The following is a 23,318-nucleotide window of genomic DNA, read 5'->3' on the forward strand; positions in this document are numbered from 1 at the left end:
AAAATAGGAGGAAACATAAATCAGCACATCACCCCCGAAATGCAATTCAACGATTATGTTAATGACTTTCAATCGACTTTGATTGTGCTTGATTTGCTTATCGTGACGTTGACTTTAGTGGTCCAGCCCGGCACCGGAGGCATGATTGTTTCATTACAGCGCTCAAATTCATAATCGGATTACGTGATTTGCAAACTCCTCGACACGGTGATCTGACATCATTGATCAGCCGGGTACAATATGCACACATTCACCAACATAATTTGGAATATATTGCACTCGCACGGGACACTTGATTTTCGATGTATCAAACCATGCTATTTATCTTACATACATAATGCATCATTTTGGTAAAAGTGTCCATCAAGTTCCGTACCTGCAAACAAAAAAGGATAAACATACATTAATGACATGTCCAAAGGGAGTAAAAATGCGAAATAGTTAATCATAGCAGCTACTGAATTACAATCAAAAATTGCCACAGTAGGCCGTTCATCGAACACTCCAACAAAACTCCCTAAAGAAAGCTTCCCTTTTAAAAAGTGACTCCAAACAGCTAAAAAACCACCAACAGGAAACATGGCAGACACACAACAACCACAACAAAAAACCCGATTTTTAGCAGTCGGCAAACCGAGAACAGAGTGTTCCAGAGCACATAAATCGTTAGTTACACACACTCCCACCCTATTGGTGGCTAATTATCGTCTAGCATCGCCCCTGTCTTAACGTCGAATGATTTGAGCGGTGGTGGTGGAAAAAAAACACACGCAAGAAACAAACCGTCCGAAAAACGAAAAACCTGATTTCCGAACAATCAACGCCGGAAGGAGCGAAATAAGGAACGATGTTTTAACAATCCCGCAACGCAACTGGATGTGGCCGGTGGCCAGAAAACAGACAACTCCCACCCCACTACAAGACTGTTCCGTTTCTATTTCACTGAACCGAGCAGTAGAGCTCTCTGGGGCAGGTTGTTTCACATCGTAAGAAGGGGCCACAAGGCAGCAGGGAACACCACCTCAGCAGTAAAGCAGGCAGTAAGCACGCTGGTAAGGCGATCATAATTCAGTAGCCACCGATGTGGCAATTACGGAGCATGATTTTTCGATAACACGGTGCGCGTTAAGTTAGACTACCTCACACGATGGTGCGATGGATGGATGGTGGTTTTGTGGTGGAACCACATGAAATAAGACTAAAAACAGTACCATTGCCTATTAATTACGGATCAATAAATGTCTCGTTGACTTTCGATTAATCTCTGCTTAAACATCGGAACCACATAAATATTGTATGAAAACTGGGTTTTAGCACACAATAAGCGATTATAATTTCTGCTCCATTCATGTTGTTTTAGACAACCTCTTCGATAAGCGATAAACCCGGCACACTTTCTGCCGTGTCGCGATTATGATGCGGTATGCATAAACAATAAAAGTCTTCTCTCTTCCTATCTTCGATCACGGTTCAACCAAACAACAATCCAAACATGAGAAAACAAACAATTGTCAATAAATCATACCATCATTCAATTCTAACCAAACCAGGTAACCAGGGTCACAAAAATTATCGAACCATGCTCCACGAAACATCACACCACCCACCACTCGCCACCTCGTGTTTATGTTGCCACCACTTATCAATTCTGGCCATATTTTTACGACCCATTGAAATTCCGGCCGAATAGTATGCGACGACCCGACGACGATGTAACCCGGCGGGTTCACACCGAACAACCCCAACAACTATTGGAAGTTGGGTCAGAATCGTAAAAAGGAAGGGTTTCTCTCGCGCTTTTGTTTTGCATTTATCACAACGATCACAATGGTGGCGAAAGAACTTTAATGAATAACTGTACAAACAACAGCGAAGATGTGCAAAGAAGGTACGTTTGAAGGTTATGATGCGAGGTGACGATACGATGAACTAGTTTGGTGCTACGTTCGAAAGTTTTTTTTTTTCACCACCCCGGAAGGTACTTTCTTTTTTTCGGATTTTTCAGGTGAGTTGCGCCTTTTGCCATTCCTGTCACAACGCCACAGAACGACGGAGCGGAAGAGAACGCGCCCAGAGGCCCCATGGTGACATGGTGTTGTACACCAGGGGCCCCGAATGTTCCCATTTTTGTGCCGCTGGTGGTGATTTATGGATCACTCTTAGCGATGCATAAATCAACCCAACCCCGAAGCGGTGGTCTCCGGAGTCTCCGGACACAAAGTACACCGGTCGGTTCCGCTTAGGCAAACAAGAAGATTATTAGATCAGATCAGGTAAAACTGTAGACGGCAAATGGGGCTGGGGAGATGCTAACTTTGACAGTTAGCACACGAAGATGCGCTCTCGTGGACTGTCTCAACGGTCACGAGCCTTCAACGGAGCTTGAAAAGGGTTGCACGGGACACAGGTATTGAGCAGTCACTTACAGCGAGAACCGGACCATCGCGACCGTTTTTCTTTGGTGAGAGCTAACACAGCATGGAAACGGAGCTTATTAAGCGCACGAACTTGGAAATTGAAATCGAGCCCTTTTTTCCCCTTTTCGTCCGTGCTTTCTTCGCCAACCGTTGGCCACACCACAACGAAACTGCCACTTCGTGAGGTGGTTTTGTTCTTGGTTTTGCACGTCCCGCAACATTCAGAGCCTATTGGTTCATCCTCGTCGAAAGGCTGAATTTCTGCAGCCGAGATTGTCCGTACAACTCCATTGCCGTTCACGAAATCGAGATGGTGTTTCTTGCGGAAAACGATCACTTCCAACACACAGGGCGAATTGCTGTTGGATTCGTGTGCAGTTCCTCATCGGCTACCAGCAACGGGCGAGGAATCGCGAATCGAAAGGGAGAGAGCAAAAAGAAAACCCCACTAGAGTGGGCCGCTTCCATCGTAACGGAAACGTAACCGGGGCTATAAAAGCAAAGATCACTTCATTCCACCCGGAACACATACCGGGTAATACTGCTGGCATGAAGCATCCACGGCAAGAACTCGCAAGGATGATGCTATTTGTAGGTGATCGCGTTTTATTTTTTTATGTTGTGGCCACCACCTCTATCACTCCTATGCCCGTGGGGTAATTTTGTTTGGGGCCATTGAACTTTGAACCACGCTTAGACGTTGGCGGCAGAAAGGAAAGCATAACTTGCAAGCGAGCGGAGGGCATTGATTGGTCAGCGATTTATGTACCTAATGTTCGAGCGAGAGCAGACAACCGAACCGGGGTGGTGGTGCCTCGCAATCGCGAGCACACCCAAAATGAAGCACCGAAGAGACGAATTTGTGATTGCCTCAAAACGAACTGGAACAATTTCGAGCTTTGTTGTAGAACTCCTCTCCGCCGATGATCCAATTCGTTACGGTTTCATCAATTGAATCTATGCTGCATACCTAGGGCCGGTCGAATTTCAGCTAAATATTTCTACTCTTATGGGTGAGGCTCTTCTGCCCCGGGAAACAAGATCCGGCCGAAACATGCGGGCTGTCCGTCATGCTCAGCAGGACATGCATGGTAGCGTGATAATGATCATGTAACTACACCTTCCGATAACGATCAACACGATCCAAACGGGCAGCAGAGCAATTCCTGCCCATGTCTCCGGTTGACGGATGGGATACTTCATTAATTTCTTCTAAGACGGCTACCAACGCCGTCGTCACAATGATGAAAGAAACTGCGCGCTCATCCGTCAGCAAAATCGTGACACTGCAACTAAACCCTTACGGCACACTTTACTGCTATATACTTCATCATCTCAGAGCCAAAGAAAGAGAGAGAATAAGGGAGAGAAATAAAGTTTTCCTTGGTCACATTATTCTTTGCTAATGTTCCAGCATCACTTAAGAGTGTCTCATTAAAATGATATTCTTGAATATTGTTCCTTATTGCAACGGCATCATCATCATCTCCAATGTGTCGACGAAATAACTCCCCTGTCATCGATGCCCTCAAGGAGGGGTCTCATCATCGTGCTTTCTTCAGCTGCTTGTATAAAACGGGGAAGGTGTCCCAACGTAAAGTTATCACAATCTCTAAGGAGGTAAGACATGATACGGAAATGTCTTTGGGAAATAATAATATCGTATAAAATACGGCTCTATAATTTCCTGCTTCCAAGAACTTCACTGTTACTGTTAAAGAAGTCACTGTTAAAGAAGTTGGTCTGAGATAATAGAAGAAGTAATAAGAAAGCCAGGATTTTTTGTTTATGACTCCTACTTCAGATTACACAACAATCTGGTTAACACATTATCCACAATCGAATAATCGACACTTTGCGTGTGTTATAAATGAGTACAGAGTTGTAAGGTGCAGATGAGATTTGAACACAGGTCGGTGATGCCAGTAAAACCTCGCATTACCGACGCTGCTATTTGGACGACCAGAAATTGGCTGCTAAAACGTCAACTTCAAAGAATCCCTAAGACTCGCAAGAACTGTTTATTGACAGTTTATTATGATACTGATTATGATGATGATTATTATTATGATTATTCGTTTCCCTAGAAGCGATTAGATCAATGACTTATTTGTTAAAGGTCTGTTTAATCGGCAACTGCAACAGCTGAACGTTATGACACCGAACCGTCCATATTAATTCTGTCCTCGTTGGGGTTTTCATAGCATTTTCAACGTATTTTGACGGCAAATTAAACCTTTTTCATGGAAAATATTTACTTTCCATTAACATATGATGCGCAATGTGTCGTAGATTGTGCCCATTTGTACATTAACATTGAGACGATCCCACCGGTGACACAAGGTCGTAAGACCTATGATGTTCAATTTTCAGCAAGGCTCACCGAAGGTAAAGCATTATATTACTCGCCAGTAACATACCACACGTTTGCGGTTGCAGCTACCCTTACGTGCACAGTTGTTTTCTCCCATTCCCGAAGTGAAGGAAATCGATATTTGAATTAAACATTCATTACCACCCTCGCTGGCGAACAAGCGAACAAGCCGCGAAGCCTTATGACAGGTGCCGATCGAACCGATCGAAAACAGAACGTACCAGCGTCAAAAGGGGCACAGGGCCTTCAAAAACACGGCACATAACACTCTGCGTACATTATTAGCTCGTGCGGAAGGTTTTGGGCCAACCGAAGTACCGCCGAAAGCGTTCCCTTTTTTGCAGCGAGATGTTGCTCTTCCTCGGCCACGGCTCAACTATCAACCGGATATGGATGCACACGATGAAGCCGAAACAGAGGGGATGGCGGGATGGGGGGCATCTCTCACACACAGTACGACGTCGTATCGAGGCCGTGACTTCTATTTTTATGTGTCTTTCAGCCGTACCAGATGCAGCCGTACCAGTTATCAGCTGTACACGATACGGAGCTGTTGCCGCGCCACAGCTTAACGTAACGCCTTCGAAAGACCAAGCGAGAAGTGCACGATTTCGCTGCCAAGACGATGCACATATGCCAACGAGCGTTGCTTAGCTGGGGGTGTTGTTTGGCTACAGGCAAAAGTAGGCACAAAACATGGTCATTCGATGTCGGTTCGTCGTCGCTCGTCAATTTCTTTGCCTTCCTTCTGTTTTTTTTTATTTAAGCACTCACGTTTGTTTGTCCCTATCTTTTCGTTTCTATCACGTTTACAAGGCTTATTTTTTGCGTTTTTTGCTACCATCCCTCACACTTCTTTGCATGCAGCCAATTCATCAGACTGACTCACCAATCTTTCTCCCCCATCGGGGTCTCGAAATCGAACGGCCACACAGCCACAGCCCTACGAACACATTATTCGTAATCGAGCATAAAACTGAGTTTCAAAATGAGCAAAAAATTACACTTCGCACCTACCGACGATACGATGCGCTGCACGATTGCCGGCAGACAGCGTGGTTCGAGAAACTTCGAGAGACATATGCGTCTGAGGACACCGTCCTCCTCGCACGGTGCTAAGTGGATGCCCTTTCGCTCGTGTGACGTACGTGAGTGGAATGAGATACAATTTTCATCAGGAAAATGGTGACGCAAGCGAAAACACCAGGTTGCCACCTGTCACCACACCGTTGGCCAGTGATGTATTGGAAGGCCAGGAAGTGTCAATACGTATTGAAATTGTCGCACATTCTCGATGCCATTTTAAGCTTGGTGTGAAGGGCACGAACGCTGAAGATTCGTCAAATGTTTGTTTATTTTTACATTATAACTAACTAACTATATTCACAAATGAGAAATTGAAACGCAGCTATTATTCAGTCTCGTCGAATGAACGAACTCCAAAGCAAACGCAAAAAACCCAAAAGCAAACTGGAACCCCCAATCATACGAAACGGATTCTTTGGATATTTTTACTTCCTGCAGCTTATTTTCCGAATTCTCGAATTTAGTGACACGTCATCGTCACGGACACGATCTCTATTTTATCACGCACTCCTTTAGTGGCCTTTCTCCATCAACCTCCCTAGATGCGATCGATCGAAAGTGCCAAATCGAGAGCCCAAAACGCAAGTACCGACTTCCTGAAAAAACACCACATCTTACGCTTCCCACGTATCATTCGTCAAACCGTTTGCCTCTCCCGTTCCCTATCCCTATGCCCACTTGCTATGCAGCAGCATCTCAGCCCAGCATCACAGCATTGAATGATGGCACTCGATTATTCAGCGGTAGCAAAAGCTTTTCCACTGTATGCGAAGAACAATGGGACTGAAGTACATGCAAGAAAGAAAAAAAAAGCAGCCTCCCTTTCAGAATGGTTTCATGTTGCAGCAGATCACACAACGCACGTGAGGAGAAGCACAAGGGCCCAACCAACAACTGCAGATGCGACACGTTCTGTGCGATGGAAACAGGCGAAGGATTCGGTGGATTTTGCCGGCACTTATTCGCCTTTGTGGTAAAGGGCCCACAACTGACAGCTGAAAAATGCGCTGTAATTGTGGTGACAAATTTATTAACTTCGGAGTACAAGGGGAGTTTAAGCCGGAAGCTCTTCTCATGCAGCGGAAAGGAAAAATTGGCATACGTGTTTGGGTGTTGTGTAAAAGCTAACAAACTATTACCATTTGGTTTTATCGCAACACATAAATTTTGCAAATTGATCCAACAAAATCGACATTTATAAGCTGCATGTTTGCAAAATATTTGCATTAACAATAAAAAAATCTTCCGTTTTTTCAAACTTTCACCTTACACTCGCCTCCAACGAGATCGTTGCGCAACTCAATACCGACGTGATGAATAGAAACCCCCCCCCCCGTAGCCAAACTAGTCAAAACATACTACAGCAACAACTTGCTGTAACGAATCTCAACCAAGTGCAACCCGCAAACAAAAAAAAAACACTCCCTCATCAACTACCAAAACATGTCTGGAAATAAATTCTCCAACATGTCTACATCGGGCCAACATCAGGAACCATTGCATTGCTTTGACATTTCCGTATGTTGCCGCACCGTACCAAAACATTGGTTACAAAACATGTGGATGGGTAGTGCAACAACGAAAAAAGTAGCAGAATGTGACGCACAGCAAAAAGGTACACACTGCCCTCACCACACACCGCATTCCTTTTCCTTACTACGCTTTCTTTTCCCAATTTTTCCACTGCTCCAACGATTGATCGCCAGCAGAAGAAAAAAGGTTCATTTCCGTTCACGGATCTCCTCTAGCACATCTCTGTGTGGCGGGTCGAAACGCCACGGCCTTTGTCAGACGATTGTCGCGCGTTCGATGGTTTAGGTTAGGAAGTTTGAACCGGTTTTCATGTTTCTATGCTGTGTTTTTTTTTTCGTTCAAAATTCGAAACGATCCACATTTGGCGCTGTCCAAAGGTATGGGGGGAAAAAACGTGAGCATCGTGTGGAAATGCTGCACGCGCAAAGGTCGAAACAGGGGAATGAATGGTCGGCACGAGAAAATTGTCACTTAACAGCGTGATCCAGACGAAACTATAAGAAACGTGTCCGATTGAAGTTGTGGATGGTGTTATGGTGTTTTTGTTCACCCGTCATGCAGTGTACAATTCTTTTATTTGCCTGTAACTACAAGTTTCAACTGATTTATTAAATGTGATTTGAACTTGTTTCCATCGTTTGGAAATGATTTATTAGAAATAAATATTAGATATTTATTTAATAAAAAATAATATTAGATATTTACGCCATCAAAATAACTCTTAAGTAAAGTTCAATTAGTCAAAAAGTCAATACACCACAATGTCACACGAATTCCATTACCCATTGACAACTTCCTTCAAATTCGAATGGTGTGTACTTATCGCGTGAGTTAAGTACACGCAGCTGACGCTCGATAAATAGACTCAGCAAATCACGTTAAATATCTTTTCCGCACATAATCCCATCCCGAGGATGACATTTTCATTTGCATTTAGCACTATTCGACCCAGCACACCGTTCCCGTTTGGGCATGAATATTGATAAACGGGTCCAAACCATTGGATGGAACCTCCGAAATGAACGTAGACCGAAATGAGAATTGGTTCTATAAATAAGCCGCACCAGTCAGTTGCGCAAAAAACCCTGCCAAAACCCTTTCATTCCCTTCTTACGCGATTGGACACATGTTTAACTCTATCCCGTACTCAAACATACACACACGACACGACGCACGCCCCCTCAATCATCGCCCAGCGTGGGCCCCTCTATCACGAACAAGTGAATGGTTTTGACATTTTGCTCTCGTGCAGCTCGTTCACCCATCAATACGCAACAGCGGCGGTGTTTAAGCGCACCATTGACAGCAAGCACGTGGTTTGGGCAACGCTCGCAACAATAATAACGAAACATAGTACACTTGCAGGCGGCACATACAACAACACCCCCTCCCCGGTGGAGTTGTCACCAAACCGTTCTTTGTCAACCTTTTCATCGCCACATATAGCCGAGTGTTTACACAACCATTGACGATGATGATCATGATGGTGATATGATGATGGTGCACAGCATATACACGGCATGGATAGCCATCGTCGAGAGCATTGAATGGAAGCACTATAAATAACCCCGGCGGCAACTCACTCGATCAACGTAAAGCGAGCCGCGCCGCGAAGATGACGCCTGGCCTGTGTTCACATCACACCGTGCCGAAACACTTTATCCCGATGTTCTCGGGCGAAAAAAGCAATTATAATGAGCCATCCATGAACTGCAATTTTACATTCCAGAAATAGTGTTCCATCTCGTCACAGCAAAGTCCTCACGACTTTCGTCACCATAATCTTTCGTATCTGGTTCAAGGTCTAGACGGAAAAAAGGAATAGTGTGTCACCAGCAAACAGAATGTTGGTAAATAAACAAGCGCCCTTTCGTTCCCCTAATTGAAATGGAATTTCAAATTACTTTACTGATCATCTACGTCATACATTGTATGACGTTAAGTAACTCCCGAGAAGTTTCAACAACAAAATGCAATGTGATCTCTTCGCAACATTCTATTTGGTCTATTTGTAGAATGATGTTTTTCGTCAACATAGGAACTTCAAGTACGCGTTCCGGCACGTACAGGTTTATTGATGTTCCATCGCACGAACTTATGCACGATCAACAGTTTTGTTAAACAAAATTTGATAACAAACCAACACAGTGTAGTTCGAAAATATTTTAAACCGAATTAAAAATATTTTGGAGTTCCTCTTTATAGGAAATATTGAATGTATTAATATATTGGGCATTTAAGGACATTTCAATTGAGAAAGATTTGTATAAAATCAATTTCAAATTGAAAAAAAATCTTGAAGTTTACAAGAGATGAGTTCCTTCAACGCATCCCGATTCAATTTTCAACAAGAAATCAGAACCCCCAGAACAGTTTCAATGGAAGTTGAAAACGCCGTAACCAGAACTGGTTTGACATTACCGAGAGTTTACATTTCATAACATCTTTGTTATTATTTGAGTAATTACACAACCACTCGAAACTAAGCTTGCGCTTTTCGTGTTCAATTTCCACAAATTCATATTTTTCTTTTAATTATTTCCAACTTGGCAGCTGCTGTACAACAATTCTTCAGCAAACTTCCCGCCTTCCCGCTTGTAAACTTAGTTGCTCTTGTTTGCGTAAAATGCGACACTGTTTATCTGCGTCTGCCTTCCCACAAACCTTGGCAGCAGCAGTTGCACACCGTGCGCTCATAAAACACCACCAACATAGCGCCATGTAAACAACACCCTTTCCCTTAACGGGGGGTGCCGGTTCCAACCCTTCCCTCACGGGGAACCTCAGTGTAAAGGCCCTAGCGTAATTAAAACGGGGAGCGAAATCGAAAGAATGATCGCAACGCAACGCTGCTGTGAATATGCGCGAGACCAGAAGAATTCGATCCCGAAAAAAAGGCACAAACAAGCGCATTCGGTCACATTCCTGCCAGATTTCTGGGCTATTTGTACTGGGCTGAATGATGCCACCGTCGTGCGGATGGAGCATGTGTAAAGGGAACCACATTTGTTTACAAAACAGTTAGCTGATCGTGTTCCGCACGCGATCAACACTCAATAGCTTCATCCATCGATCACGTTCCGTCGTCAGTCAGTAGGCAACATTCACAGGGAATGGAACCAATTGGGAGATTACGTCAATTGGAGATATTCCTTGTAGGTATTACTACAATAATGCCGATCGTAGCCACCTTACTATCTCGATAAACTTGATGTCGTATCGCATGCAAACACCATGTAAACGCCACCTTGACCTTGACCGTACACAATTAACTCCCGCCTGAAACTCCAATGCCCCGTATCAATCTGTCATCAACACGATCAACCAGAAGTTCGAGCGTAGGTGCACGCGACCTCGCACTCGATGAGCTAATGTTTCAACTTCCACTGTCACCCCGTCGAGTGTAATGTAACGCCATGGAGGTGTGCGCGCGTGGGATGACAAACTAATATGGAAATAATCGCAAAACGTGGAGGCGTTATCTCGAGTGGCTGGTTAATGTAGCCGAACCGATGCTCGAGTGAATTCCTCGCACTTGACAGCATTCTAGCGGGCTCTCCAATAAGAAAATATATCCAAACGAGGTGAAGTCGGATTGGGGTGAATATAGCCACACTTGCCCGGCATTGAATGACGTCTTGCAGCTCATCCGCGTGCGGGTCTGCGTGTTTGCTCCAACACCAAACGCTCGCCCAAGCCATCTGGCAAACGATGGTGTACACCCGACCCGCGATAAAACAACAACAAAAAACCGAACCATTGGCCGTTTTCTTCGAGCCAACGCACATCAAAATGTTGCTCCCGGGCCCGGGGGGAACTTGTGCGTTCTTCCACCATTCGAAACAAATAAAAGTTTGAGAATAGTTTTCAGCTGCTTCGGGGATGGATATTTTATTGCCGTGATGATCTTCCCGCCTCTCTTCGCATCTTCGGTAAACATTTGCGCACGAGTGTGCTGCCTGCGCAAGATGGGTAGAGAAAGAAGAGAACGCGCCTTGCCGGCCATTGCTGGGGATGATTTGTTTACAGTAATCAGGGTCAAATAAAAATGCGTCTGCTAGAGCGAAAACCCACTGCTGTGGCCTTGAGTTGGGAGTCTCAACATTTTTAAGCCTCCAAATGTCTCTAGGAGACGCGAAGCGATGCTATTCTCTAAAGTTGACGTAATGTTACTCCTCCATTATTTTTTCGTCTTTCCACCCACACGAACACTGCTCTCTGGTGGTAGAATGAAAGTTTTCAGCTTAAACAAAACTTTACCGCCTGAAGGTAGGTGAAAGCTAATGGTAACCCAGCTTGTGTGATTAAATATTTACTAAACGTTATACAAATATTTATCTTCACCGCTCTACGTCACACTGTGCGAACATCCCACCAAGGGATGATTCAATTTTTTCAAACAGTTTTACTAAATTATATATCCTCTCAAAACATGCCATAATGGAATGGAAAAAAAAATGTGACCCACCCTGTGAAAGGCAACTCTCCAATATCTTCCCATATTTGCATCGCCTTTTCTAACTATTTCATCCACGCTTAACACCGTACTATAAAATCGTTTACTTTATGCGCAAAAAATTCTGACGAACTCATTGAAATTCAAACCGGAAAGAAGCCCATCATGTCATGTAAAGAAGTACAAGCACACACACACACCCTGGTTCACCCTGTTGCACCGGAAACATTGTGCGCCTTCTTCAGGATTTTATTACACCAACCATCCTTTGCCCATTTGCCTCCGTTAGCTTTCGAACTGACCTTCTCCTTCCTACGAAGCATTCCCAAACTGAGGGTATGTGGGCATGTGAGTGAGAAAATTATCACATCATAAAAACCCCAAGCAACAACAAGCTGGATGAAACGAAACGAAGATAAGCGAACAGTTCTGTATGGGATAAAGAGCATATACAGAGCATCGGAAGGCGCCCTTATTCCCTCGGGAACTCAACGATTCGAATGGTTCTGTTTTTCCAAAACTATCCCAACAACACATTGGCTCAGTGGATGAGTTTTTACGGCACGTTCAATCGAGAAGCTTATGGCCGGTTCGAGAAGTCCTTGAGGAAGTAATCCGGACGCTTCTCGAGATGAAACAAAACAGGGCCGAACTCTGTAAGCTCATCTTCCAAAACCGGTACCTTTCCTTTAGCCAACGAATTCTTCAAAGTGTGACAGGTAAACGTACGACAGGTAGGGATTATATTACTGCTCAACTTTAGCTATATTTTGGGCCCCCGCTTCTCGGTCATTAAAGAGACTACGAGTACATGGGACTCAATATGTATGAATGAAGGTGTCATGTAAGATTTCTTCACAAGAAAAATCATTCATCCGTGTGCAGAAGAAATTTGATCTCATGTGAGGAACATTTTTAGCAAATCAGATGGTCGAAGGGAAAACAACATCAGCACGGTACACAACCCTGGCACAACACTGTCTATTCATCTTCTGCCATCGTTTCCCTTGAGCTGCATATTTGTTTCGCCTATGGTAAGCATAAATGACTGACAGACAAGGACGATTTTTTGCGTCAGGAAGACTCATTATTTACGTACCAAAGCGAGCCAAAAGAATATTGCTTTCAGCGAAAAATAAACGAGGAACACCTCCAGACCAATATATTTCAACATTGTTGACCATTTTAAGCTCACCCAATCGGAGCACTAATTTGCTCATTGTACTGCAACTCGCAACGTTTTGTTCCAATGTTCTCAATCGCAACTGAAACCAAACAACAACGAAAATAAAAACCCTTCGATCGAAGAGCGACCTTCGTGCGATTATAAATAGACTGGCAGCAGCACTTTCGCCCAAGAAGCCTTTCCAGTGCAAGAATTGCTGGTGGCGAGAAACCCGAAAGGTAAAACTGCATCATGTTTCCTGCTGGTGTGCTGCAACTATGGGAAAATGCATGGAATGACACTCGAAAGATAAATCGATAAAGAGGAAATTAGTTTTCCTCCAGTGGAAAAGAAATACTCTCCACAGTTCGCTAAAGGGAGCTGGCGTTGCCTGGAAGTTTCTATGATTGTATAGAATGTTTTTAATTGTATTCCATCACTATGAGCGTTCTTTATTCGAAGCGTTTGAGGAGAACTTCGTAACGAATAACATCATAATAAGAATATTGTTCTAGCTTGCTTTCACCATCAGGAGCTTTCGCTTAACAGCCATAGTTTGACCTAAATATAGCAAACCAACACTTTTTTGAAGCACAAATAACCACACTCCATTTTTCACACCATCAAACCAAGCGATCTTAAGCATAATGCTTTCCAAAGCGTGTACTAAACCATACCTCACTTAAGCCCTTACTCTGTCCAACCGACCAGCAAACACTGCACGGCGCATGAAAAAGCCATCAAGTGAATCGAGAGAAAATCAATCACTAAAGAACCACGGAAGCGAAACGATAAACGGTACGGACCGGGTACCCCTGTAAGCGAGTAAGTGCAGCCCCGTTTTCCTTACTTAAACGCAAGTGACGTAATCTGATTTTCATCTACATACAATTTATTAGTGCTTCGGGACAGCTTTTGCTAGCACACACACACACACACAAAAAACCGAACCGATTCCGCTCAACGATCTAGCGCACAGATGATTCGTTCTACCCGGTGCCTCGCTACATGTTACTGGGAGCAAAAAAAAACGTCGGAGCATAAAATAAGCCCACGCTAGGTTCTTTGCTTGCGGTCCAAACCAAAAACAGCCAGCGTGCCTCCGTGCGCATCTAAGACGATAAAATATGGCACAAAACCCGGGCCGAACAATAATGCGATCTCTTGATGCGATTTCTACCGGGCGAATGAGTTTGTTACGGTACACACTTCTGCATTCGCATGTTGCGGAATAAAAAGCGGATCATAGAAAAAAAAACGTTGCTATTTCGATGGTAGCGACTGATTGAGAGACATCCAGCCCTAACTGAACTAAACTGTTAACGTTCATTTGAATTTGGTAGACATATTTTTACACAAATTTATGTGCTTAACGATGCAGAAAATGGAGCTATTAATTTGCAGCTAATAACCCATTGGGATTCATTCATTACTTTAACGGTTTTTTTTTTATAAAAGCAATGGGGACATTTGGAAAAGGCTATCATTTTTTTATTTTGAAGATCACTGCGATGTAGCACACAGTTGAAACTAAATAGTTTTATTACATTTTCATCTTTTATAATTCAAATTCTTTTATTGATGATAAATCCCACCGTTCGCCTCCACATAGGTTTGTGTAATATTATCTGATTATCTCATTTATGTATAAAAGATGTAATTTTCCAAAAGCTCTTTTACTTCTCGCTTTCATTCTGTTCAGTCTAGCATTTGGTACAGTGTCTCGGATATTTTGCTGTGGCGTTCGCCATTCCGGAGCAATCCTTGAGGATGGATGCAAACTTATGCATTGAAATTTCGTCCAAATATTCAATTTACGAACTTTGGAGAAAGAATACTTCGAGTTTTGTACAGATCAGCTGCTATTTTGTTGTTCGTTAGCAGGAAGAGGCAGAATCTTCGCTACCGGAGAGTGTATCCTGCAGCCCATTTTCCTCCAAACCTTCATCCGTGGGCTTGTAAAAGTTTCCAATGCACTCTTAGAATCTGGCAAGGAATTTGTCGTTTCAAACATCAGTGCTGAAATGACAATGGTAGTTTTGGGGAGCTTCTATGTTGTTATACATAAGCCTTTACACAACATTCACACGATCGCATAGAAAAGCAGGTCTAGCGGGACTTTAAAGATTAGATATAAGAATAAGAGTTGCTTAGACGAAGACCGAATGAAACGTTGGATCTCTAATATTCATAAAATTAGTCTTTTACGCTAGTGTGTAAACTAATATTAGTCTTATTAGGCACGCAGGTCCAAATAAGATGTATTCCGCGAACTTTAATGTGCTACATCGAGCGCCAAAACGCGAGACCTCCTTCAAGGAATATTACACAAATATTCGACAAATTCTGCTTCGAAAGCCACACAGACTAACAATAAAAAGACTGCAAATGCATGAACACAACGCTAGGGAAGGATGCAATTATCATTATCACGAAGAATAACACGGAAACAAGCCAATAAGAAGACTGATAGATTATTTCCAAAAGCAAATCAACACCTCGGCAAAGAAAAGCCCCATTAGCAGTGTAAAGTCACCAACCCCAGAAACGACCGAAAGCATACAATCCGCAAAAATTAGGTCACAAAGTTAATGATTTTAAAATGCTCAATCCCCGGCTGTTTCATGCTAGCGTGCTGACCGGTTCAGTCTACTCGAACGGTAAGATCGCCATATATATTTTAACCACACACCGCAAAAAAAACCGCTCCCGCTAGCCGGCACGTCGGTTGGCATAGGTCTAATTTTAGCTAACCGTAAGCCCATTGCATTAGCATAATCATAAAATGTTCCAATGCCCTGCCACCGGCACATGATGATCGGAGCAGCACATCGGACAACCAAAACCGGTATTTGCCAGAACAAATGCTTCTGCCGCATAATGTTCCCTGGGGTACCAAAAACAAAGACTCACTGTGTGAAGAACCAGCAAAGAAAACGGTAAACATAACGCCGAGAAGCATCTGCACCACAACTGGAAGGTGGTGCTGGAACAGCCAGCAGGTCGCTAAATATGATGTTCTGAAGTTGCTGGGGACTGCCAACTGTCAGCACTTTAGTTCAATCGTTAAATACGCTTAAATACCTTATAGCGGAACGCCCTGTCAACAAGCCCCATAAAGCGTTTTTTCCATTCCATTTGCTAATCAACTTATCATCAGCAATTTTTTTGGGGCGCCCGTTTCGTGCTGTCAGCAAGCCGTGTTTGATTTTACTCCGGATTCATTTCAAGCTTTTCCATGGCTTCACGCACATGTTTCGTACAGCGTTCGTTTTGATATGTCAAGCAAAAACAAAACAAACACACGGTTTCAACTGTGCACAGCTGTTCTGCATAAGTTACTTCATTCAAAAGTTATGTTTTGAATGGCGAAGCAACAAAGCGGACTGTGCAAAAATCTACCAAACATAAGGAAACGCTCAATACTCTTCCTCTTGTGCTTTCGTATTCTCTTTAGTCACACTCGCCTTTTTTTCTTTGTTTCACATTCCAAACGACATCTGACACCCAGCTACAATGTTCACCGAGCATCACTTTAATTGACAAGAGCATCCACCGTGGAATACATTTCGTCTAAACGTTCGTCTGCTTGTAGGACTTCCCCAATACGCCCAAGCATTCCAATGGAGAGACAAAAAAAAAACGCTGACAAGATACGATAACAGCTTGCGAGCGAGTGATTTACTTTTTTATGGACTACGATTTATTTCGATTCTCCAACGAACCTCCCTATGGCCTGTGGGGCATCCAGCAGGGGAAGCAATACAGGTTCACACAGCCCATCGTAAATCATAATTAAATCCCAAAATTAATGGAGCACTCAGACGAGCAAGAAGGTCGCCGAATTTGTAACATTTTTTTCCTGTGGCGAAAGCAAATCGGGAGCAAACATACATCGGCTGGTGGGTCGTTTGCTATTGCCATTAACTTAATTTAATAAACAGTCAACAATCATCAAACAAACTCGTTGTGAGCCTCTAATCTCGATTTAGGGCTACAATTTCAATACGCGTAAAGCTTTTCTTTGAGACCCCGGGGATTGTTTCCATGGTAGCGTAGTCGAAGGGCATCTCCAAACTCATCCCTAATAAAACATTCATTTGATCATAGCTGAAGAAGCATTTGAAACTGCATGTAGAGCTTTTCAAGGCCAACTACATTAATGAATCTCTCATCCCTCTAAAAATAAAGATGGAACATAAATTAATTCCCAAAAATAAGCAGTCTCAGTAGCTACCGATTTCCCTTGCAATTTACTCCTCATCAACTTCATCCAATGCAGTTTTTCAACCTCTGGGTCCGGGGTCCGGTGCGTCATCTAATTAAAGTTTACACTGCACTTTATCGTACCTTCTATGCAGACGACATGATCTCGGATCTGCTGCGCGACCTGCACGTCCGGGATGAGATCGATCAGGTGGTAGATGGCGTAGATTGACGGATGGACGCTCTCGAACCGCTGAATCTCCTGGCGGATGGCCAGCGAGTTGTTGAACATCCAGGGCAGATGCGTACGCGAACTGTTGTTATTCATTTTTCACGCCCGATTTTACGCATTCAAACACACCGAAACTTTCACTCTTAACGCACCACGCGGTATTGGGAAGGAATTCTTCTCAGGTACACCTTACTCGTGTGCCAGTTTTTGCCTGCTTAACTCGGTGGACTCCAGGTACACCGAACACACACAAACACAAAACAAACGCAATCACATCAAACCACCTCTGCTGCCACTGAACGCACAATATGCATGCTTGCTTTTCATAGGATGTTGACCCGATTTTATCACTCCGCGTGGTACGACAATCAGCACCGTTGCGCGGAACTACAAAAACAGCCACCCAAAACTTTACTTAATGATGATGGTGATGGTGATGAAAATGAAATTTACCATCATTTTCCACACAATCACCAGTACGCATCAAATTTTTACCACAAAATCTAAATTACACAGCAGCTCACACACTGATAACTCTTGACAAGAAAGCCTGATTCCGCTTTTGTTTCACACTCCTTTCACTGTTTCAATTTATTTGGCTTACTTTGATCGTGGAAGCCGTCGATGGCGGCATGGAGACGGAGGCGTGGAAAACCTGTCGTCGTTGAAGCATACGCTGCAAGCAAGGGAATTTAAGCTCGCTGCCCTCCTTCCAACCCCTCCCGTTCAACATACACGCGTACAGTGGCACAATGTTTACACGACTTTCCGCAATCACTCTACACTCTGTCACCGTGTCACATAGTGCAGTTGCAGTGAAACATACCGTTAGATCGTCAGGCAACGCGGAGAAAGCTGTTTTATTTGGGGGAAATTTCACGCACGGAAACAACGCGCACACGTCCGACGCGTATGAAATAACAACACTGTTTGACAGTCCGTTCCTAAACAAATCGCACTGCACTGACGTTTTCGACCAGAGGTGCGTGACGAGGAGGTTATATCATGGCGGGAATATTGACAACTTTCGCTTGCATAAACAAAAATCATTTTATTCAGAAAGCTAGGCGAAACGAGAAATACGGGAATTACAAAAAACTTTAATGAAAATGCTGTTCTTGAACTGTTTTAAAACAAAAACATAAGAGCAAAGAGGTTTTAATACAGTTATACTTTCGATTGCTTTATTGGGACAACATAAATAAACATTGCATTTTCATATGACCGTTATGTGCTTTTGGAACATTGGATTCATTTTAATGTGTGTTTATATCATTCCTGTTTAAAATGACTTCAAAATTTTGCTTTTTTTCTACACAAAAGCATCGCCAACTTCAGTTCTCCAAACGAAATTCAAAATAAAGCGTAACGGAATGTTTACTCTTTTGCCTACGTGTACACATGCCTGCATAACGAAATTTGTTATGTGGGCGAACAGTGTCACCAAAGCACACAGAACAGTTGTTTTGTTGCAAACTTCTCGATTTTAACCGAGTTTTGCATAGTTTTTTGGTAAATAGTTAATCTATTTAACGTAAGTAAGCATCCAGAACCACGGCACATTGCTTATAGATATAGAGGCTTTAATTACACGTTATACTTCTCTTAGTTTTAGAACGTTGTTTCTTATCTGCCGGCTAAACAAAACGGAGGGAAAAAACTTCACACCCCCTATCTAACAACACTTCTAATAGAAATGGTGGCAAACGCTGAAATTCCATATGGTATATCACTACATATTACCTACATGTACACTTGTTCATAAATAATCCCCGTTTCTTTGCTCTATTTTTCAGACGCAAAGCAGCTTTCCAATGTGCGAGTAAATCTTGCGTGCGTGGTCCGTTCTGTTGACCTGTTGACCTCAGCTGTTATCAAACGCGTCACAGATGCCGAATTTCGGGAGTACACTCTACAAGCATTAAAACTAACCGATCTAACCACACTCGCCGGCGATGATACGGAATCGAATGTTGCGCGCCTCTGTTTTCGGGCTGCGTATCCATTTTCGGATCTTAATGTCCACGCCCAGCTGAAAGGACAAGTGCATACGGCGGCTGTGTGTGTCTATCCGAGCCGTGTGGCCGATGCACACCGGGCGCTTGAAGCACTGGGAATGCTCAATCGAATTCAAATCGCTTCCGTTGCGACAGGTTTTCCTTCTGGGTCGTATCCACTCAAAACGCGCCTAGAGGAAATACGCTTCGCAATCGAGCAAGGAGCCAGCGAGATTGATATAGTGATTGATCGAAGCTTAGTGTTGACCGGAAAATGGCAGGAATTGTACGATGAAATCGTCGCCATGCGCAAGGCTTGTGGCGATAAAGTTCACTTGAAGGCGATCCTTGGCATCGGAGAGTGTGGCACAATGGTTAACGTGAGTAAAGATGCTCTTACACCTAAACTATGAATTTCTTTATTGAAAGTGTAAAATATTTTTACAGGTTTATAAAGCCTCAATGGTGGCTATGATGGCTGGATCGGACTTTATAAAAACATCCACGGGTAAGGAGGCCGTGAACGCCACACTTCCGGTCGGACTGGTTATGATTCGTGCCATTCAGAAGTTTTATCGTCTGACGGGAAAGAAGATTGGTCTGAAGCCGGCCGGTGGCGTACGAACGGTTCGGGATGCTATCGCGTGGATGATCATGATTCGGGAAACACTGGGCGAGGAGTGGCTGAAACCGGAGCTGTTCCGATTCGGTGCATCCGGTTTGCTGGATGACATCGAAAAGCAGTTCTATGCCGTTTCGAAACGATTGTAAGATTGAAAATCTCGTTAACGAAAAATGAAATATTACGGAGAGTTTATAAAGCAAGAAGGAACTACACCATTCCTACCTCTACAATCCATTAATATCTATAAAAATACATATTGTTTCTGTTTTCTAACAACGTTCTGTTCGGATTGAAGGCTTGAAACGAAAGAATACAACTGTTCGTCATTTTAATTAATCGAACTAATTTTATTTGGCTTTCTTGTCATTCTTACTTCGTGTGTCCATTGCTTATGAAACGGAAAGATGGCTATGAAAAAAAAACAAACGATTGGTGACGAAAAGGTACAGAATACTTGTAACGTAAGTATGTATAAGTAATAAATAAAACTCTCAAACAGGTAACTAATGATGATTTGTTTGTTACAGAGCGATCCGTTGTGGTCGGTTGTGTCTACGGTTCTATCCTGAAGCCCGTCTCCGGTGAGGAGCTATAGTTGACGATACGAAACTTGCCCGATCGCATGTAGTAACCGTAGCGGCCACGAACGTTACCCTTGTTATCGCGCTCCTCTACGTGGAACTGACGATTCTTCCTATCGTGGGGTAAAAGAAGAGCAAAAAAAACATTAATTAGTACATTACGCACTGAGGAGCATCTATCAAACACACAAACTATAGCAAACAGAGGGTGCAAAACACACACAGAAAACACAATCGTGCAGTTAGTCACAAAAAATCACCACATTTACCCTTCACCCGTGTCATAGCCAAACTTGTAGCTGTTAGGCCCATGGTGCCCATGCATTTGATAATCGATTCTAGCACCTTCATCCTCTCCGGCAACGCGGCGCGTATACTGATCCACCCGGCGGGTACGGCTCGGCACAAACTCGCCACGGTTCAGCTCATCCAGCCGCAGCGGCAAAAGCGAACGGCCGATGGCGGCCGTCGCTTCCGATCGTGCGTCCTGCTCACCGAGCAAAGCACTGGCCAGCAGCCGATCGAGATCGATTGCATCGAGGAAGAACGTATCCTCTTCGCTCGATTCCTGCACCTTCTCGCTGTCGGGACGCGATTTTTCGTTCGCCTTTTCTGTCTGTTCGGTGTTCTTCAGGTTGATGAGCTTCTGGGTCGGGACATACTTTTTACCCTTGGTTTTCTTTGGCTTGGCGGCGTAATAGTTTGGTTCGCTTTGTTCGACCGGTGGTGGCAGGAGTGGTTCGGTCAGATCGTCCTGGCGCGGACTATAGGAACCGTAGGAGGTCGTGTGGGGAGAGCCGGTTGATCCGCTGGGCGAGCCGGTCTCCCCATTCGCGAAAAAATCTACCAACTTCGATAGCTCCTCCAGCTCCTCGTCCTTTGGCATCACGCGGATCATGTACTGTGGTTTGTCCTTGGTCGCTTCCGGTGTCACCACATCGGACCGGCTGGTGACAAGGGCTCGCGGAGTGCTCTGTTTGAGTGGTGATGCCCGGAGCAGGGTAGCTCCCAGCAGACAGGTGGTTGCGATCTGCAAAAGTGGTTAAGAAATTTGAATTAAAATATCTCAACTGTTCGATTATCGGATTGGGTTGGCTCTTGGAATGGAACGCTTAGAAGTTTACAACAATTATTTTAAATTGCGCGTTAACACTGTCTCCAAACACTCAACAGCGATTAATGCAATCGTAATTAATTGCACCAATCAATTGAGCCACTAATGTTGAAGAAAAACACAAAAGAACGATAAAGAGGACGTTGTTAAGGAACACGCAATCTTTTAATCAACCGTTGCATCTCTTGCCAAAAAGCTGGCGTTACATTAATTTGAGCATTTCTCTTTCTCCACCTCAAGCTGAACGCGCCGCGCATAACGAGCGGGCGCGCGTGTATTTCAGCATTACAAAATTCCGATGATGGCCAAATTAATGCACTCCGAAGACCGTTTGCCATCAACGCCTCCCAATCTCCCACACAAAGGCGCATGATGCAACGATGAATGATGTTCGGTGTGATGTGCCCGTTTTGTACTGTTGTTGCGTGCTTTGCTTCTCGCCATACGGCCACCGTTGCATCCAAAACATCTCGCTGTTATCGAACGAGCGGCGTTGTGGGAAGAGCTTGGAGGATGCAACGTTATTACTTCCTTATTTTTCTATCATCGCGCTTGTGCTTAAACACACTTCCGGTAACAACGGTCGGAGCAACCATTGTTTCGAAACTGATTCGAAAATTTAATGCAACACCTTAACACAAAGTAAGGAAATAACGCCTAAATATTAAAGATTAAACATAAAATGTTCTTTACCACTGTAAGCAACTTCATGTTGTAAACTTGTCTTGTTCGACAAAATTTCACCAAAAATTAACACTCGTTTTCCGTTGATCAGTTCACTCGCACAGAACAGATGGATAAGTTTCCGCAACTTGCACTGGTTTTCGGTTCAAGCTTATTAACTGCACTTGCACTTTTATCTCTATCTCTCTTTCCAATGTACGGTCCGACCTTGCCAGCTGATGCTCGGAAAATAACCTTCCACACCGGTGCACCGACCGTACTTATAGAACCACGCAACGATCACTTTCCCCACTACGAAACCGTACGGAGCGCGAAATTTTCCACCCCTTTCGCTACTATCTCTCTTTCCCAAAGGGGGAGCGCGAAACAGTTACACACCAGTCCCAGTGTCGAAGGCGTAAGAGCCGTGCCAGCGAACGCCCCGAAGTGGAAACGCTCTTTAATGGGCTTTACAAAATTTTCCTTCCAACGTGTGACGGATGAACATCCAGCCGTCCAGCCAGCGTGCCAGCTCGGATCCGATCTGTCCGAGAGGTGTCACTGGATTACGTTCCAGCGAGCAAACGAAACATTTTATATCTCAAAATCCGTTTTACCGGGTTATACCACCCTTTTCCGAAGGGTCCACACGAAAGGGTGGATGGATAGTGTCGATCGCCCGCGATTAGGTGTCCTAATGCAGCCCTTTTTGCCTTCTTCGCTTGCAGTGGCACGTTCCGATGATCGACAGTCTCCTCCGGATTGGCATGCAGGAAATTGGAAACCGGTAACAATGATCAGAAAAACCTGAAACCCTTGTGCGACCACACCGGGACACGCAGGAAACAACCTTCGCCGGACTGGACGGG

At 44.0% G+C, this 23,318-nt stretch overlaps 3 protein-coding genes across 3 annotated transcripts in view; 1 reads left to right on the forward strand and 2 right to left on the reverse strand.

Annotated features, from left to right (window-relative positions):
* LOC128301696 (centaurin-gamma-1A) overlaps positions 1–17,955 on the reverse strand; it is a 137,896-nt gene extending 119,941 nt beyond the window's left edge. The window contains exon 1 of the mRNA XM_053038289.1: positions 17,382–17,955. Coding sequence (XP_052894249.1) covers positions 17,382–17,565 — 184 coding nt within the window. The 5' untranslated portion in view covers positions 17,566–17,955. The remainder of the gene's footprint in view (positions 1–17,381) is intronic.
* Positions 17,956–18,908: 953 nt separating this feature from the next.
* LOC128303799 (deoxyribose-phosphate aldolase) lies at positions 18,909–20,361 on the forward strand. The gene is made up of 4 exons (XM_053040862.1): positions 18,909–19,003; positions 19,079–19,193; positions 19,266–19,846; positions 19,914–20,361. The coding sequence occupies exons 2-4, from the start codon at positions 19,166–19,168 to the stop codon at positions 20,235–20,237; spliced, it is 933 nt and encodes a 310-aa protein (XP_052896822.1). The 5' UTR covers positions 18,909–19,003; positions 19,079–19,165; the 3' UTR covers positions 20,238–20,361.
* A 281-nt stretch (positions 20,362–20,642) lies between these two features.
* On the reverse strand, positions 20,643–22,497 carry LOC128304727 (uncharacterized). The gene is made up of 3 exons (XM_053041943.1): positions 22,480–22,497; positions 21,018–21,702; positions 20,643–20,785 (listed from the first exon to the last, which is right to left on the reverse strand). Exons 1-3 carry the CDS (start codon positions 22,495–22,497, stop codon positions 20,763–20,765), a joined length of 726 nt encoding a protein of 241 aa, XP_052897903.1. The 3' UTR covers positions 20,643–20,762.
* Positions 22,498–23,318: the final 821 nt, after the last annotated feature.

Source organism: Anopheles moucheti, chromosome 3 (genome assembly GCF_943734755.1).
Source record: "Anopheles moucheti chromosome 3, idAnoMoucSN_F20_07, whole genome shotgun sequence".
Taxonomy (NCBI): domain Eukaryota; kingdom Metazoa; phylum Arthropoda; class Insecta; order Diptera; family Culicidae; genus Anopheles; species Anopheles moucheti.

Excerpts from the sequence above, each read along its gene's own strand:
- LOC128303799 (XM_053040862.1), top strand. The coding sequence starts at position 19,166 with ATGGTGGCAAACGCTGAAATTCCATATG. Across the intron at positions 19,194-19,265 it reads AAACGCTGAAATTCCATATG|ACGCAAAGCAGCTTTCCAAT; the intron begins GTATATCACTAC and ends TCTATTTTTCAG. Across the intron at positions 19,847-19,913 it reads AGTGTGGCACAATGGTTAAC|GTTTATAAAGCCTCAATGGT; the intron begins GTGAGTAAAGAT and ends ATATTTTTACAG.
- LOC128304727 (XM_053041943.1), bottom strand. Across the intron at positions 20,786-21,017 it reads CGTTGCCGGAGAGGATGAAG|GAAGAATCGTCAGTTCCACG; the intron begins GTGCTAGAATCG and ends ACCCCACGATAG.